The sequence below is a fragment of the Myxocyprinus asiaticus genome, chromosome 13 (assembly GCF_019703515.2).
Source record: "Myxocyprinus asiaticus isolate MX2 ecotype Aquarium Trade chromosome 13, UBuf_Myxa_2, whole genome shotgun sequence".
Lineage (NCBI taxonomy): Eukaryota > Metazoa > Chordata > Actinopteri > Cypriniformes > Catostomidae > Myxocyprinus > Myxocyprinus asiaticus.
Genome location: NC_059356.1, coordinates 38,998,276 through 39,017,473, shown reverse-complemented (window position 1 = coordinate 39,017,473; position 19,198 = coordinate 38,998,276). Strand labels below are relative to the sequence as shown.

The window sequence follows — 19,198 nt, the reverse complement described above, 5'->3', positions numbered from 1 at the left end:
GATGCGCTGTGCTCCGCTCGTGCTGGACTTCTGATGTGCTCTTGATGCGCAGGCTCATGACGCCTGCATGTCACCTTTAAAACTGAGTGACAGTCAAATGCAACATGAGGAAGGCGCAATTTAAAGATTTAGTTTATCTCGCCAAATTTATATGATGCTGTGTAAATGTCGCAGATTCTGTCTTAAAGTGATTTGGATTTTAGGAAAGTTCTGAAAAAAATCTGTCTTTATATTCATGCAATACCGTCAATGAGAAGATTTCAACGGTATGATAACCGTCCATTTTAAAACCGAGGTATAATGTGAAACTTTGAAACTGTCACATCCCTAGTCTGTTCCAAAAGGTAGGTATCTTAATTATGCTGCTTTATAAGATATCTTTTTTGGCCATATTTTAAGGTAGCATCGTATGTATCCTTCCCCAGATAGGCAATCCCTAGAATGCACCGTGATGAGCTCAGTGGAAAAATAAATCCAAGATGGCGGATGAAGTGAGAGAAATTTTTATTACCAATATTCTTATTATGCCTTTAATACTGAAAATTCTCGATTAAAAAAAAATAGTTTTATATGATAGAAAACTGACTATTTTAGCCAAAATATGTGTGCTATACGTATTTATACAGTATAGTTTCTCTCGCATGACCTGTATTGAAATCTGTCGCGAGCCTCGTGTGCTGCGCGTGGAGTTGCTGCCTAAGCAGAGTATTCAAAATTGCTCTTTTATGAGGCTCCATTTCAGTTAGGGTGCTGCATAAACGACAGCTGCCCGAGTAGGTAGGAGGCAGCATGGCAGCTCACTAAGTTTTAGAACACACCCATAATGAAAAACAGGATTTTCCTTGATCTTTTGATATAAGAGTTTTATGTATTATGTAAACATACAAAAAATTTACAACACAAAGATAAAAGCAAGATGTTCTTCAGAAGTCCTTATGATTGTGACATCACAACATGACTACTAACACATATGACTGCTAACGCTTACACTTTAATACAGTATTCAGTAACCTGTCCAGTTCTGATGAACAACAGTCAACTACTCCAGAGGTACGGAGAAGTTAGACCATCATAACCAGAGACGTTAACATACTGAAGTCAAATATCAAAGGCATAATAAAGTTCGAATCCATACGACTCCAGTGGTTTAAATCAATGTCTTCTGAGGTGTTCCAATCGGGTTTGGGTGAGAACAGACCAAAATGTAATTCCTTTTTCACTATACCTTTTGACAGCAGTTTCCTTGGCAATCGTGATTTCAAGCTTGATTATACTTCCTATAGCGCCATTTAGCACTCTGCACATGTGTCAAGCACTAGGAAGTGTAATCGAGCTTGATCGTGCCTAGAGACTGCAATGGCAAGATGCACAGTGAAAAAGGAGTTCTATTTTGGTCTGTTCTCACCCAAAATCAATTGTATTGCTTCAGAAGACATTGATTAAACCACTGGAGTCGTATGGATTACATTTATGTTTCCTTTACGTGATATTATCTTCTGAGTTCTGGCCACTATTTATTTGCATAGTGAGGACCAAAAGAGCTGAGATATTCTTCTAAAAATCTTCATTTGTGTTTTGCAGAAGAAAGTCATACATATCTGGGATGGCATGAGGGAGAGTAAATATTGAGAACATTTTCATTTTTGGGAGAACTATCCATTTAACTAACATTATAAACAGACTTCAGAGGAAAAAATAAAATCAAAAGTGTTAAATATGGGCCTTTTAAAAGTCACACAAGAGCACATTTTAAGTAAGCAGCTATAAAAAAAAAATTAAAAAAAGTACCTTCTTTGGTGGGCCAGGTGGTGGAGGCGGTTCCATCCCAGTCCCACTGTGACTGTAATTCTGCAGGTAGGTGGGGTCGCCTGGGCTCGGCTCCAGAGGCAAAATTCCAAAACTTGAATTAAAGAATAAAAATTCAAAGTTCTGCCAAATCAAGAAACTCATCATAGAAATAAATGGAAAACTCATGTAGAATGTGAGATATAATGGTTACAATGAACACTTAGATATTTTGAGATGATTGAGGTGGTCGTTACCTTGGTGTAAGAGGGCTGAGTGTGGCCGTGCCTCCCAGCAGACATCGGCCGCTCTTGGGTTTATGCTGTATCTGCTTGGATAGCAGAGAGCCACTGGTGCCTAGTGGCACAGAGTCTGGCGAGATGACGGAGGAATCGATGTAGGACACGGAGGAGTCCGTATTGAGGGAGGAGTACTTAGAGTTAGAAGATTCAAGATTGAGGCGGTTTAGTTCCTTTGGAGATGGAATAGAGGGAATGGCATGGTATGATTACAAAGATGTTCTAATATTGTTTTAATACCACTGAATTCCATTTTCCCAAATAAAATCACCTATACCCAGTGCATGTAAATAACTCCCTATATAAGACATTAAAATGCATGCAATATCAGAGGAGAGACATACTAGTGTGTCCTGGGGGGTCTCCATTAGGACCGTGTCGACTTGCCGGTGACTCATGTTGTTAGTAGGCGTGTGTGCAGGGCTGATGGGAGGAGGTGGGATGCCTCCTCCACTGCCCCCACTGAAGTTCTGCAAGGAGGTCAATCTGAAGATCTGTTCTGGATCCGGTCGCTCCCCTGCATTACAGAGAGCACAATATAAATCACATTATTGAGCTCCCTCTCCACAGGGACTCCTGTCACAGTGCAAGTCAGTTAATCAGCCTGTAGATGAGGTTCTTATGGTGACCCCAATTAATAATGAGACTTCACTTAACTCACCGATCTGACAGAGAGACTCGAATGGAGACCACAAGAAAGGGTTCTCACTCATGCTCTTTTGGTAACATTCAGCTCCTTTTGCTAACCGGTCTGTTTTGCTGTAGGAACAAGGAAAGGAGATTTAGTTTTTTGAATGATCAAGCTTATGAAGGGTGGCCAACAATTTGAGGCACAAAAAAGTGAAAAGCAATTTAATCATGACAACACATGGTGTTGAACCGATGCTGGCCAGTAATGAAATGATCTAAGGCCATGTTGATTAGGATAATAAAGGTAAACCTTGTTCATAAATCAGTTCCTACTGTAAAAGGTATAGTACAGGGGACATCATAGTTGCTTTCTCATGTAATCTCATTTCCTGAGACACAGTGACCAAAGCAACTCACTACAATAAATCTATATAAATACTAGGCTATATTAAGTAATATAAAATGTTATGTGCTTGTATAATACATAAATCTTATTCACATACTGTCACTCTCCTCTCACTCACACTAATCTATCACGGATGAAGTGCTCTGTTACCAGCCTGCCTTATCTATCAGTTAAACAACACTGACTTTGTCAAGGATAGCGAGCACTACTTCCTCTCTAGTGGGTTTTTCTAAAGGAACAACTACAAATCAGATTTCTAGGTATGTCTAACCTATATGTTTCACTCAAGACTCTGATTTCAAGGTCAATATAATTCATACCAAAACTTATTTCAGCAGAAAACTCATAAAACTCTATAAAAGTGTATGGTTAAAGTAGCCAAACAAGCTTGACATACCAGTAGATTTGTCCCAGCATTGCCAGTGTGAAGCAGGCCGAGTCTCCAAACTCCATAATGATGTCGTCTTGGCTCTTCTGTTTGTTCAGGACTCCTCCAGTCAGGATCTGTTCCCCCTCTGCCAGCCTGAGAGATAGATTGCAAATAACTCAAAACTGCAAGAACTCTGCAGTGAACTGCAGGAGGATGTGCATTAAACCAAGAAAAAGCCCCAGACAATCACTGCTCCAGTCCTGAAAGCCAAATTAATGAATGTAGGGTGCAGTCTTCCTCTCAAAAGGCAGTTTTTGAAGGTACTTTACTCTGCTGCAGTATTCATGACTAATGAGCTCTATTGCTTTATATCCAATTAATCCTTTTGATTGACATCCTTACAATATTGCATTACATTTTTACACAGCTCTCTGGAATATTTGATTCCGAATGGTCAATTGCAGGTTTCCAGGGTCCAATGTTTTTTTTTTTTTTTTTATAATGACCACTAAAGCCGACATCACACTAGTCGATTTTTCCAGTGATTTTTAGGCTTAACTTCCTTTACATAAATGCTGGCCAGTAGGTGAGAGACAGAGCTTGGATCTTGACCGTCTACACTCACTGCTGAGTTAATGGCTCAGAGATCTGGAAAAGCAGATTAAACTTGTTAGAAAACGTTTTTTCTGTCGCTGGCTCTTGCAGTCTTGTCAAATGATCAATGAGCTTCTTTTACTGAAGAACTATCAAGACATCATACTGATCTGAACGTTTTTATCAGCGATCACACTCAAGCTGCATATCATCACAGACGATGATTGTAGTCCATAGAGATTCTGTCAAAAAGCATTTTTCATGGGGTTCTCCTACAATAAAACAACTAATAAAATCAGAAAGCGGAGACAGAACAGTCTGTTTGTTGAACATAAACCTTTTAGTACTCACTGAAAGCTGCATATGGATTTATGCGTTCTACAGCAAGCCTAAGGGTCCCCTTAAAGGTCACACAAGAACCTTACAGTCAAGAGTTTACTTTGTGATAATTACCAGCAGACTGTACATTATTCCCTACTAGGGATGTGCAAAATGACAATTTCAAAATCGAATATACTTTTTAAAAAAAAAAACAAAAAAAAAAAAAAAGATTTTTGGAGGTTGTTAACTTTACTTAAAATTAAAGCAACACAATTCTAGAACATTTTGACTAAACTTAAATTCATTACGTTAAATGCAATAAAATTTGTAAAATTTATGTTTACTTAATCCATTTGAGTAAGGTCTACATTAATATTTTTTGAAGCATTGATGAAACTGGCCAGGGAAATTCGATTTCCCAGCATGCTTTGCAGGGGACTGGATGGTGTGAACAAAATGTTGAAACTAAGTGTATTTTATGCATTTTTGTGCAAAATAAGAACAGGATAAGTTTTGTTCATGTTTACTGTTCTGCTTTCTAATTTTTTTTAAAGTAGTGTTTGTTTGGCTGGAGTTTGGGGGGGTTACCAATGTAGTGAAGACTGGTGCTTTGGTTGAGGATGGACTTGCACTTTCATGTGATGTTTGATGTGAATGCTGCTTAGCTCTATAAGCAGTTGCTATCAAACTGACCAAACACTTGCTCACCTAGCATACACTAACAATTTAAAAAATATATATATTAATTTGAACCAACATAAGAAAATTAATTAAATAATCCTTAGTAAATTAATAAAATTACATTAGACCAACATAAAAAAAAGTTTGATTAACCTAATAAAACTGAGTTAAAGTAAATTGATTTGACCTAATCCAACTAAATTATGTTGGAATTAAATTGCTTGTAAAAACTTTCATAAATTAAATTAAGATAATCAATTTGTTTATTGAGTGTAGTCGGTGGGTTAAGTTGATGGTTAGTCGACTAGTCCCTCAATACAGCCAATTAATTAGGCACAAGACACCAGTCAGACGCGTTTCTTAATAATGTGGATGCTAAGCACACTGCCTCAAACAGATAATCTATTCAAAAAATAAATAAGCTTAATAACTATAACTTTTGTATGCACAAAACTCTCAAAGCCATTAAAAAATAGACTTAGGCACCTGGAGTCGCAAGTTTGAATCCAGGGTGTGCTGAGTGACTCCAGTCAGGTTTCCTAAGCAGCCAATTGGCCCGGTTGCTAGGGTGGGTAGAGTCACGTTGGGTTAACCTCCTCATGGTCGCTATAATGTGGTTCTCGCTCTCGGTGGGCTAAGTGGTGAGTTGTGCATGGATGCTGCGGAGAATAGCATGAGCCTCCACACGCGCTATGTCTCCACGGTAATGCGCTCAACAAGCCACGTGATAAGATACGCAGGTTGATGGTTGATGGCACAGAATGCCTAAAACAGCGTGTGGGTAACATTACGCATCACTGCTCATAAAATTGACGTGATAGTGTGCGTAGCAATACATGAATATCTATGATAGCATTCGGGTGTATAAACTGAGCACAAAACAAGAAAAGAAAGCACTAATAATATAGCCCTAACAACAGATATGGAATTGCAAACTTACATAAGTGTGAAATAATGTCATGTAATTTAATGAGCCGCAAATTTAGCCTACATCTATTTCATAAATTAATTCCAACAGCTAAACTCTTTTGTATTTGACTTTCAAATTTCAACTACAGAGTATTTAAATTACAATTACAAAATAAAAAAATGGTGTCCTACCTTACTCTTGAACGATAGGCCGGATGCCAGTGTTTCAAAATACCATGATAATAAATGAACAGACCTATATATGACCAAAAAAAATAGATAAATCTGTCGCTGCATTTAAATAAAATACAGAACTGAACAGGGCATCGAACAGAGGCCTCACCACATTTAAATGAAATGGGTTTCAAGTGCTAGCGTGGAAACCACTGAGAGACTATTTTTTTATTCACGAGAGAATAAAGAAAAAAAAAGAAAAAGAAAAACGCAAAAGAAAAATGTGTCTACATATTTCACAGACAAAAATGGCTTTATCATTAATGCATCAACATATTTTTATTCAGTAACAAAAGCTACATGTTCAGGAAGGCGACATGAGCGAAGCCTGTTGACACCTGCCAAAGAAAACACTCTCTCGGCTGGGACAGATGAGGAAGGGACAGCGTGAGAGCCTCATTCATCCACCATTGAGGGTTCTGGTCTGGGTGCATGCAGTGAACTTTGTCATATATCTCCAGCTCTGTAGGTCAGCTAAGCGTGTTCGAGTAGTATTCCTTGCCAAAAATGCAATTGACGGCCGTTATCGCTTTTCCGTTTTCACTTCAACACCAGATGAAGATTCTACCCCTGACTCTGAGTTCACATCCTTAACATTCTGAGCATTATTGACATTATCTTGACTTTATTTTGCAAATATTGCATTGTACTACATCAGTTCTCACTTTTGTGAAACTTGTCCAGGCAATACTTGTTTTCAGCAACGTGACACACGCTAACAGTTTAGCGCCTGCTGCAAATATGAGGTAAACCGTCAGATATATGAAAATAATGTTTATACTATACTTTTTTATACTAATTTTAATAGTATTTGTGATTAGAAAAAAATATTTAAACTACAATAATTCCAATATTAACATGCTGTCTTACATATTAAAATTAAAAAAGTAAAAACCTTTTAATTATTTTTTGTTTAAAAATTACTAGTCGACATCACTACAAGACTAGTCAGTTGTTGAACAACTAGTGGACAATTTTTGCACATCCCTATTCCCTACTAAATGACCAGTTCGTCATGGGTCTCCATGGAGCAGCACATCTCAGCATACGTCATTTCCTTTGCTCACAAGTGATTTCACTCCATTTTTGTAACAGCTTTTGAATGAGATACACAAATGCTCATTGGCATGGGTTATGATTAATCTGGGAATCAATAGTCATCCATACTTGCTCAGTTCCACACAGCACTTGGCGAGGAGATATTTGCATTGTGGCGTGGTGCAGCTGTGTCCTTTCAGGAGGTGGTAGGCTTTGTAAGCTTTCCCCGAACGGTAGTAGCATGTGGCCAGCAAGAAGAGTGCCTCTTCAGAGTGAACTAATAGGTAAAAAAAGAGAAGACAATACAGAACATTCCACTCCAGTTTATTGGAACTGTTTAAACTAAACATCATATATCTGCATGAGAAGAAAAGTGCTGTAAATGTTAACTAGGGATGAGCAAAACTATTTTCAAAACAGAATGGTCAGTGGGTTGCCTGACCGACTAGTCAACAAGTTGGTCTTAAAGGGATAGTTCACCCAAAAATAGTGAATGGTGAGCTTGAAATCAGGAGACTGCTGTCAAGATTTATAGTGAAAAATGAGTTCCATTTTGGTCTGTTCTCACCCAAAACCAACTGGATCGCTTCAAAAGACATTGTTTTAACCACTGGAGTTTGATGGACTATCTTTGTGCTGACTTGATCTGCTTTTTGTAGCTTCAAAGGTCTGGCCACCATTCACTTGCATTGTATGGACCTAACAGAGCTGAAATATTAATCTAAAAATCTTTGTTTGTGTTCTGCAGAAAAAAAATCATGAACATCTCAGATGGCATGAGAATAAGTAAATGATGAGAAAATTTTCATTTTTGTGTGAATTAACCCTTTAAATGTGCACTCAGTAACTTTTTGCTCATGTCATCTTGTACTTACAGTGACACCTAGTGGTGTGGATGTAGCATCATTCAAAATCAATAGTATTATGCCACATGTAGAATAAAACAGCTTTTATAAGGTTACTGATATGACTAGATCCTCGTCTCATGTGAGTGGTCATAATTTTATATATATGTTTAAAATTACAAATCATTTCTTTAGGAGTAAAACTTCTTAATGCTTTTTATTTTATTCACTGAGTGCACCTTTAAGGAAGCCTTGTTTTATTGGTCTGGTTTTGGCTTTACCTGGCCCAAATCACTGCGTTTATAAAGGCGCAATATTGTGTTCAAAAATAGCTAAGTGGGCTGCAATGGGATGGAACAGAATGCATGGGTCTCGCGATGCTTTTTAAAATTGTACTTTACATTATACAATCTAATTCTGGATGTAATGTAATGGCTGTAATACTTAAATATAATGTGGTTGTGTAAGGTCCTTTAAACAGTTTGTGTTGACATTAGGGATGTGCAAAACTACCCATTTTCATAGTCGACTGCTCAATGTTAAGGACAATACTGTATAATTAGGCTCCGTTATGATCACTTGACCCCGATCAGACACATATCAGAGGGATATATGGACGCTAAGTGCAGCACTTAAACATCGTAACTAACTGATTTTCAACAGAAATACAGGCTAAATAAATTTATTACATGGCTCTCTGGAATACTCAATTCTGATTGGTCAATGGCACCATCCAGCAGTCAAATATTACTCTGTAACTACTGCACATCCGGGGACTTAGACATATCAGACCGCTCATCCGGGTTCTACGAGCCATCTCTCCTGCTTCTCGGATCACTGTGCGATCTCTACTAGTAAGCTAATAAAATATTCCTCTGCTTCGCATCGGGGTCCTGATCACACCGTCGGGGTTTATTGTGTGATAACAACCGGCTGACTGTACATTATCCCTTACACAGGGCTCCAGACTAAAAAATACTTAGGAGCCACTGGCTCCTAAACTGAAACATTAAGGAGCCAAATGGCTGTTTTTAGTAGCCAAATCACAGATTTTCTCAATTTAGATTGCTGTTCAGAAACAAGATAGCAAGCCAAAGAAAAGGAAGTATAGGATAACCCATTCATAAAAGGATAACCCATTCATCGAAGGTTTAATAAACAGTATATATAGTTGAGAAGATACAGTTGTGCTCAAACGTTTGCATACCCTGGCAGAAATTGTGAAATTTTGGCATTGGTTTTGAAAATATGACTGATCATGCTTTTTATTTATCTTTTATTTAAGGATAGTGATCATATGAAGCCATTTATTATCACATAGTTGTTTGGCTCCTTTTTAAATCATAATGATAACAGAAATCACCCAAATGGCCCTGATCAAAAGTTTACATACCCTTGAATGTTTGGCCTTGTTACAGACACACAAGGTGACACACACAGGTTTAAATGGGAATTAAAGGTTAATTTCCCACACCTGTGGCTTTTTAAATTGCAATTAGTGTCTGTGTATAAATAGTCAATGAGTTTGTTAGCTCTCACATGGATGCACTGAGCAGGCTAGATACTGAGCTATGGGGAGCAGAAAAGAACTGTCAAAAGACCTGCGTAATGGAACTTTATAAAGATGGAAAAGGATATAAAAAGATATCCAAAGCCTTAAAAATGCCAGTCAGTACTGTTCAATCACTTATTAAGAAGTGGAAAATTCCGAGATCTCTTGATACCAAGCCAAGGTCAGGTAAACCAAGAAAGATTTCAGCTACAACTGCAATTGTTCGGGATACAAAGAAAAACCCACAGGTTACCTCAGGAGAAATACAGGCTGCTGTGGAAAAAGACGGTGTGGTTGTTTCAAGGAGCACAATACGACGATACTTGAACAAAAATGAGCTGCATGGTCGAGTTGCCAGATAGAAGCCTTTATTGCACCAATGCCACAAAAAATATGCCCGACAACACCCCGACACGCCTCACAGCTTCTGGCACACTGTAATTTGGAGTGACGAGACCAAAATAGAGCTTTATGGTCACAACCATAAGCGCTATGTTTGGAGAGGGGTCAAGAAGGCCTATAGTGAAAAGAATACCATCCCCACTGTGAAGCATGGTGGTGGCTCACTGATGTTTTGGGGGTGCGTGAGCTCTAAAAGGCATGGGGAATCTTGTGAAAATTGATGGCAAGATGAATGCAGCATGTTATCAGAAAATACTGGCAGACAATTTGCATTCTTCTGCACGAAAGCTGCGCATGGGACATTCTTGGACTTTCCAGCATGACAATGACCCTAAACACAAGGCCAAGTTGACCCTCCAGTGGTTACAGCAGAAAAAGGTGAAGGTTCTGGAGTGGCCATCACAGTCTCCTGACCTTAATATCATCGAGCCTCTCTGGGGAGAACTCAAATGTGCGGTTCATGCAAGACGACCAAAGACTTTGCATGACCTGGAGGCACTTTGCCAAGACGAATGGGCAGCTATACCACCTGCAAGAATTTGGGGCCTCATAGATAACTATTACAAAATACTGCACGCTGTCATTGATGCTAAAGGGAGCAATACACAGTATTAAGAACTAAGGGTATGCAGAATTTTGAACAGGGGTCATTTCATTTTTTTCTCTGTTGCCATGTTTTGTTTTATGATAGTGACATTCTGTTATAACCTACAGTTGAATATGAATCCCATAAGAAATAAAAGAAATGTGTTTTGCCTGCTCACTCATGTTTTCTTTAAAAATGGTACATATATTACCAATTCTCCAAGGGTATGCAAACCTTTGAGCACAACTCTAAGTTTGCATTCCCTTTTGTATCATAAATGTTTCACAATTTATACAAATATAAAAGATAAGTTTATTTTTTATTTTTTTATTTAGTACTGCTCTTCAGAATCTACATTACAGATTTTACATAAAGGATAGTATGCATATAGAGTGTTGTCTTCCTGAGCATCACTGAATGTTTGCACCTTGTGTAATAGTTGTGTACAGGTCCCTAAATTGTCCTAAGTGTCAAAAGCTTGATTATATATATTAGAGCTGCCCCCTAATAGTCGATCAAACGTTAGTCAATGAGACACCTTGATTTCAAACTTTGAACTTTATTTTTTATATATTTTAACTTAAAATTCAAATGAAACTGGAAAAAAGTGCAAATAAAATGTGTTGTTCAACTTTTTGAAAGATGGCTTTACAGCAGCTGTGAAGGGCAACATCTCTCTGGCAAAGAACCTACTTCATCTGTGCATTCTCTACCGGTTGGGTATTTCGTTGTCCAGGAAAATGCATTGTGTGTGAATAAATTTGTTTTGTTCCCTCTTTCACGATATATATATATATATATATCTCTCGCAATATCCAATTACATCAGCAACCCCTGGGCTGAGGGATCGGTGAATATTCTTGCTTCAGTGATTTTGCATTGAAAATTAAATTAATTTATTTAAAAAATGAAAATTCAAACTGCACTCCAAACAAAACGAAAAAGTAATTAAAATAATGAAGTGATCAAAAAAAATGATATACAGGTGCATCTCAATAAATTAGAATGTCGTGGAAAAGTTCATTTATTTCAGTAATTCAACTCAAATTGTGAAACTCGTGTATTAAATCAATTCAATGCACACAGACTGAAGTAGTTTAAGTCTTTGGTTCTTTTAATTGTGATGATTTTGGCTCACATTTAACAAAAACCCACCAATTCACTATCTCAAAAAATTAGAATATGGTGACATGCCAATCAGCTAATCAACTCAAAACACCTGCAAAGGTTTCCTGAGCCTTCAAAATGGTCTCTCAGTTTGGTTCACTAGGCTGCACAAGCATGGGGAAGACTGCTGATCTGACAGTTGTCCAGAAGACAATCATTGACACCCTTCACAAGGAGGGTAAGCCACAAACATTCATTGCCAAAGAAGCTGGCTGTTCACAGAGTGCTGTATCCAAGCATGTTAACAGAAAGTTGAGTGGAAGGAAAAAGTGTGGAAGAAAAAGATGCACAACCAACCGAGAGAACCACAGCCTTATGAGGATTGTCAAGCAAAATCGATTCAAGAATTTGGGTGAACTTCACAAGGAATGGACTGAGGCTGGGGTCAAGGCATCAAGAGCCACCACACACAGACGTGTCAAGGAATTTGGCTACAGTTGTCGTATTCCTCTTGTTAAGCCACTCCTGAACCACAGACAACGTCAGAGGCGTCTTACCTGGGCTAAGGAGAAGAAGAACTGGACTGTTGCCCAGTGGTCCAAAGTCCTCTTTTCAGATGAGAGCAAGTTTTGTATTTCATTTGGAAACCAAGGTCCTAGAGTCTGGAGGAAGGGTGGAGAAGCTCATAGCCCAAGTTGCTTGAAGTCCAGTGTTAAGTTTCCACAGTCTGTGATGATTTGGGGTGCAATGTCATCTGCTGGTGTTGGTCCATTGTGTTTTTTGAAAACCAAAGTCACTGCACCCGTTTACCAAGACATTTTGGAGCACTTCATGCTTCCTTCTGCTGACCAGCTTTTTAAAGATGCTGATTTCATTTTCCAGCAGGATTTGGCACCTGCCCACACTGCCAAAAGCACCAATAGTTGGTTAAATGACCATGGTGTTGGTGTGCTTGACTGGCCAGCAAACTCACCAGATCTGAACTTCATAGAGAATCTATGGGGTATTGTCAAGAGAAAAATGAGAAACAAGAGACCAAAAAATGCAGATGAGCTGAAGGCCACTGTCAAAGAAACCTGGGCTTCCATACCACCTCAGCAGTGCCACAAACTGATCACCTCCATGCCACGCCGAATTGAGGCAGTAATTAAAGCAAAAGGAGCCCCTACCAAGTATTGAGTACATCTACAGTAAATGAACATACTTTCCAGAAGGCCAACAATTCACTAAAAATGTTTTTTTTTATTGGTCTTATGATGTATTCTAATTTTTTGAGATAGCGAATTGGTGGGTTTTTGTTAAATGTGAGCCAAAATCATCACAATTAAAAGAACCAAAGACTTAAACTACTTCAGTCTGTGTGCATTGAATTTATTTAATACACGAGTTTCACAATTTGAGTTGAATTACTGAAATAAATTAACTTTTCCACGACATTCTAATTTATTGAGATGCACCTGTATATATAAGTAACCACCTTTCCATTTACCATAAGGCAAGAATCCGTCTAAACATGCAGGCGAAAATTACTTACACAAATGGAGACATAAAAACAATTAGAAATGTAAAAATAAGAATTATAATTATAATTATGCTTATAATCACTGAAATATAAATCATGGTTCGAGGTGAACGTGTACTTTTTTTGGTATTATTTTATGATTTAATCACAGATGTGTAGGCTGCAGAGTTGTGGTCACAATGAACTGCTCTGTGGAAATAAAGCGAACTGAACTCAAAGCAACTCCTGAGCTGTGATGTTGGAGGTCATGTGCATGTGTTCCACAAGACTGCACGCCTCCATACAAACAGTGTGTCATACATTTTCTGTCATCTGTTCTTAATAATATAATAAAGTGTTTCTTCAAGCGCATGTCTGTGTGCTACAGGGTAAATTATTTGTAATATTAATTTGAAAATAATAATAGCCTAATAATAATAATAATAATTTAATACATTAATGGGAAAACAAGCCAAATATCATCTTGACATGGTCAAAGGCATCAGCTATTGGCGATCACTCTGACCATCGTCGATCCCCGAGATCATTGTCTGTCGGCACAACCCTAATGTGCATTTCTCTCTATAAATTAACAAAATGTTCAGACAGTCTCCTTGCTGGCTCACTTCGTGCGTGCACTTGTAAAATAAAGGCTTTTAAAGGCTCACTATTACGGTTTAGTATTTCTCTGTAATGTAGAACAGTGTTAGCAATGTTACTTATTCTTTTTCAGCCCTGGAACTCAATCCATTTTCTGATGCCCCCCCCCCCCAAAGAAATATATTTAATTAATTAAATTAATATCATAAACGTGCGAAAACTAGTCACCTAATGGCTTAAACTAACGACTACTAGTCGACTAGGAAAATCTTTGGTTGGGGCAGCCCTAATATATATATATATATATTATATATACACTACCGGTCAAAACTTTTGACTAAACACTTGACTAAAATGTTTCTCATGATCTTAAATATCTTTTGATCTGAAGGTGTATGCTTAAATGTTTGAAATTAGTTTTGTAGACAAAAATATAATTGTGCCACCATATTAATTTTTTCATTATAAAACTAAAATTTAATTAAAAAAAATAAAAAAAAATTTTTTTGAAATTGATGACTTGGACCAAATAATAAAGAAAAGCAGCCAATAAGTGCCCAACAGAACTCCTTCAATACAGTTTAAAAAGCATCCCAGGGTGATAACTCAAGAAGTTGGTTGAGAAAATGTCAAGAGTACATGTCTGCAAATTCTAGGCAAATGGTGACTACTTGGAAAGATGCTAAAATATTACACAGTTTTGATTTATTTTGGATTTTGTTTAGTCACAACATAATTCCCATAGTTCCATTTATGTTATTCTATAGTATTGATGACTTTACTATTATTCTAAAATGTGAAGAAAAAAAAATATAATAAAGAATGAGTGTGTTTAAAAACTTTTGACCGGTAGTGTATGTATGTATGTATGTATATACACTATATTGTCAAAGGTATTCGTTCATCTGCCTTTAGACGCATATGAACTTAAGTGACATCCCATTCTTAATCCATAGGGTTTAATATGATGTCGGCCCACCCTTTGCAGCTATAACAGCTTCAACTCTTCTGGGAAGGCTTTCCACAAGGTTTAGGGGTGTGTTTATGGGACTTTTTGACCATTCTTCCAGAAGCGCATTTGTGAGGTCAGACACTGATGTTGGACGAGAAGGCCTGGCTCGCAGTCTTCACTCTAATTCATCCCAAAGGTGCTCTATCGGGTTGAGGTCAGGACTCTGTGCAGGCCAGTCAAGTTCTTCCACACCAAACTTGCTCATCCATGTCTTTATGGACCTTGCTTTGTGCACTGGAGCGCAGTCATGTTGGAACAGGAAGGGGCCATCCCCAAACTGTTCCCACAAAGTTGGGAGCATGGAATTGTCCAAAATCTCTTGGTATGCTGAAGCATTCAGAGTTCCTTTCAGAGGAACTAAGGGGCCAAGCCCAGCTCCTGAAAAACAACCCCACACCATAATCCCCCCTCCACCAAACTTCACAGTTGGCACAATGCAGTCAGACAAGTACCGTTCTCCTGGCAACCGCCAAACCCAGACTCATCCATCAGATTGCCAGATGGAGAAGCGTGATTCGTCACTCCAGAGAATGCATCTCCACTGCTCTAGAGTCCAGTGGCGGCGTGCTTTACACCACTGCATCCGACGCTTTGCATTGCACTTGGTGATGTATGGCTTGGATGCAGCTGCTCGGCCATGGAAACCCATTCCATGAAGCTCTCTACGCACTGTTCTTGAGCTAATCTGAAGGCCACATGAACTTTGGAGGTCTGTAGCGATTGACTCTGCAGAAAGTTGGCGACCTCTGCGCACTATGCACCTCAGCATCCGCTGACCCCGCTCTGTCATTTTACGTGGCCTACCACTTCGTGGTTGAGTTGCTGTCATTCCCAATCGCTTCCACTTTGTTATAATACCACTGACAGTTGACTGTGGAATATTTAGTAGCGAGGAAATTTCACGACTGGACTTGTTGCACAGGTGGCATCCTATCACAGTACCACGCTGGAATTCACTGAGCTCCTGAGAGCGGCCCATTCTTTCACAAATGTTTGTAGAAGCAGTCTGCATGCCTAGGTGCTTCATTTTATACACCTGTGGCCATGGAAGTGATTGGAACACCTGAATTCAATTATTTGGATGGGTGAGCGAATACTTTTGGCAATATAGTGTATATATATAAATATATATATATATATATATATATATATATATATATATATATATAAATAAAATGTTAAATTTTTTTAAATATTGCCTTAGTCTTTCTTTACTGTTACCAGATGGCCCAGACACAGAGACCACAAGAGTTCAAACTGAAAGAAATTCCAGATGAGGTTTATTGTGCTACTCCAATTCCAATCAATAATTAACAGAAGAAAAAGTGGTACACAATACGGAACTTTTAATTATAAAGAAGCCCGAAACATACATGGGACTCTTATTTTGAAATGTCTGCGCTCCCAGTTGTGAGCTGACTGATGGCTGATTCGCTAAGAGAGTGAATCAGATTCAAATTGCTTACATGAGCTCCTGAGTTCAAACCCTCAGTTCTTTTCAGGTGATTCATGAAAAAGATCTGGTTCAAAAGAGTCATTTGGTCACGACTCTCACACGCTGGGTCTGTTGTTGTGTGCGGTGAAGTGCGCGAGAGACACTGGTTGTGTGCGTTCTAAAAATATATTCAATAACTTACAAAATGATATCTGACGAAACCGCATATGAAGGCACACAACCTGACTGTCGCCAGTGGCAACTAGATTTTAAATGATTGTCGCAATCAATTATTTTTGGTCGTATTTGCGACCATTTTAGTCACAGTCTGGAGCCCGGTTACATAACATCTTATTGCACAAAACTATGAAAGCAAGGGAAGTAATAAAGGCTCCAATACAGAGCGGCACAAAACCGCTTACGCGCATCCTGCTTTATGGTGATCCTCGCTGCGCATTCAAAAGCGCAGAATTACGAGATAATATTGCGGATACACACGACATCAAGCTCTTTAAACCTTTTTTACTGCAACTACTTATTTAGGCAGTGTCAGACAGAATCAGCAAAAGACTTCTATTTGTGACACCTCACAAAAATGGGAACATTACTCACAGCAGAGGATTTAACGTCCGACAGTGATCATCTTGTAATGAATTGTTGAAATTAAATACAGCGCTTTGATGGCTGAAACAGCAGCGGTGCATCAACGGAAAGACTAAATTTAAAACATTAAAGAGACTAAACTTCTTGCAGAAGGTTTTATCGTGCTGCTGACTATTGTTCACTGTTAAGCATAGCAAGCTATCATCACGAAAAAAACGCTCTTCAAGAAGTTGCGTCTCTAAATTAATTTGAGAATTGCATCTCCCACTGAAACCGCCACCACTAAAAATATTAGGCCTAATGTTAGTTGTCGACCCCACTAATCGACTAGTCAGTTGTTGGACGACTAATCGATTAGTCGACCACCTAGGCACATAGAATTTGTCCCAATTTTACATATAGGATCCATAAAAACAGCTTTCATTAAGCATTAAACAATCTTATTGTAATGTTACATTTTAGCTCAGAAAGATCACATTAGAAGAGGGGAAATATAGGTTGTTGTATGTCTGGACTTGTGTCATTACCCTCAGCATAGAGCCTCTCAGCCAGGAAAACAGCATCTCGGTAGGCGTAGTGGTTCAAAGCATGCCAGACAGCAGCCTATGGACCAAAACAGAGCTGCTGTTACCTTTCCTCCTTTAACACAATTTATTTTATTATTTATTTTTTTATAAAGGTTGTGCAAACGTGGATGAATCACAACAGTAACAAAAACAGAAGTGCCTGACCAATTATACCTAGCAACACTCCTTGATGATTGAATTTAGAAACAGCTACGTCTTAGAATACACTTCTGATCAAACTGCATTTGAAAATAGGTCCCACATGAACAATGATACTTCATGGCTACAGCATATTTGAGACAGATATTTTGCCATACTGTTATAACTGCAGACACTGCATGCAAACAATGGGCTGAAATCTTACTGGTAAATGAAATGGCTATCAAACATGGCTTTCATTCAGTGTTAACAATAAAGAAGAAATGGCCATTTCAGTACCTACAAAGGTTGCAAGAGAAGGAGGGAAATCAACTGATGATGACTGAGAGATGTGATGAGATTTGGGCATCACTGCTGCAGTTAGGTGGCTAAAAATGCTGTCTAGGTAGGTAGCTCACTGTGTTTACACTATGCACAGCCAATGTGTATACATTGCATATGCATCTGAATTGATACCAGACGTTTTTGTTTGACAGACACACGCAGGTTGAACAGCTGGGCTCGATGAACAGTTTGGCAGATGCTGTTTGTCAGAAAACGTAAACCCACAAACTTTAAAGTTTAATTTGGCTTATTAAAACGACAAATTAAGGAATAACCTATACATATTAAAACCTAAAGCAAAAGGCAGCTAAATGTTGTGTTTTATCTCATGCTAATGCACCAAATCACTTCAATTGCACTAGTATGTTAAAATTGATAAAAATGCATGTTTGTGCGCATCAACCCGCTCTCTTAACTGGCGAATCCGCTGTTCATACACATTTTCACCCTGCAAATATTTACATACAAACTTCAAAATGAAACATCACTGAAATCCCAATGAAACAAGCAGCAGGCTAACCTGCAACAAACCACATTAGCATGCCCGAAAACTACTAACAAACTAACTGCCCAGAGTTGACAGGCACGGGGTTGACTAAAATGGTAACTGTAAATAAAAATATGTGTTCTGTATCTCATGATCCAGGGCAAGTTTCGTGTGAGGTAAAGGGCAGAGGCTGTTAGCATTAGATGCTAACTGAGGCCGCGGTGTAAGCAGCGCTCAGTCATCCGGTCTCCCCGCTGGATAAAAGTCTTCCCCCGCAACCGTGACTGCAAAGGACCGCTTTAACATATAGCTTAAATACCTGGACAGGTTCCTGCAACACCGTCATTCCGTAGCCAGGCTCCTCTTCACCTCCTATATTTGGTTTCTTTACTTCTTCTTCTGTCACTTGCTTTAGCTTAGTATCCACTCCAGGCCAGAAGTAGCAAAACTAGCATCGAAGATTTGAACATTCCAACCGTTATCGGCGAATCCGGAAATACCCGAGCACAACCGATTCAAATGCACTCGGTACGATAAAGACCGAACAATGTCGGAAAAAGCTGACGAGGAAGTCATTGGCCGAGTGCTAAATGGCAAACTTCCAAACTAGTCTTACTATTTTTGCTATAGACAGATATAACAGAAGTAGTGAATGTAGTATGGGTAATATGCCATTCCGAAATCAGCAATAGTGGATCAAAAATTCACGCATTGCCTGATTATTTGTTTATTAATATAATCAGAATCAACTT

At 38.5% G+C, this 19,198-nt stretch overlaps 1 protein-coding gene across 4 annotated transcripts in view; it reads right to left on the bottom strand.

Annotated features, from left to right (window-relative positions):
* Positions 1–18,925, bottom strand: part of LOC127450516 (cell division cycle protein 27 homolog) — a 30,581-nt gene extending 11,656 nt beyond the window's left edge. For 2 of the 4 annotated variants that reach the window (XM_051714715.1, XM_051714716.1), the window contains exons 1-8: positions 18,766–18,925; positions 17,438–17,513; positions 7,397–7,544; positions 3,518–3,643; positions 2,746–2,843; positions 2,429–2,601; positions 2,043–2,257; positions 1,789–1,900 (exon numbers count right to left, since the gene is read on the bottom strand). In XM_051714715.1, the coding sequence (XP_051570675.1) occupies positions 1,789–1,900; positions 2,043–2,257; positions 2,429–2,601; positions 2,746–2,843; positions 3,518–3,643; positions 7,397–7,544; positions 17,438–17,513; positions 18,766–18,792 (975 nt within the window). In that variant the 5' untranslated portion in view covers positions 18,793–18,925. Of the gene's footprint in view, positions 1–1,788; positions 1,901–2,042; positions 2,258–2,428; positions 2,602–2,745; positions 2,844–3,517; positions 3,644–7,396; positions 7,545–17,437; positions 17,514–18,765 lie in introns of those variants that run through there. The other 2 variants (XM_051714717.1, XM_051714718.1) reach the window with 2 other exon arrangements.
* Between the last annotated feature and the right edge of the window lie 273 nt (positions 18,926–19,198).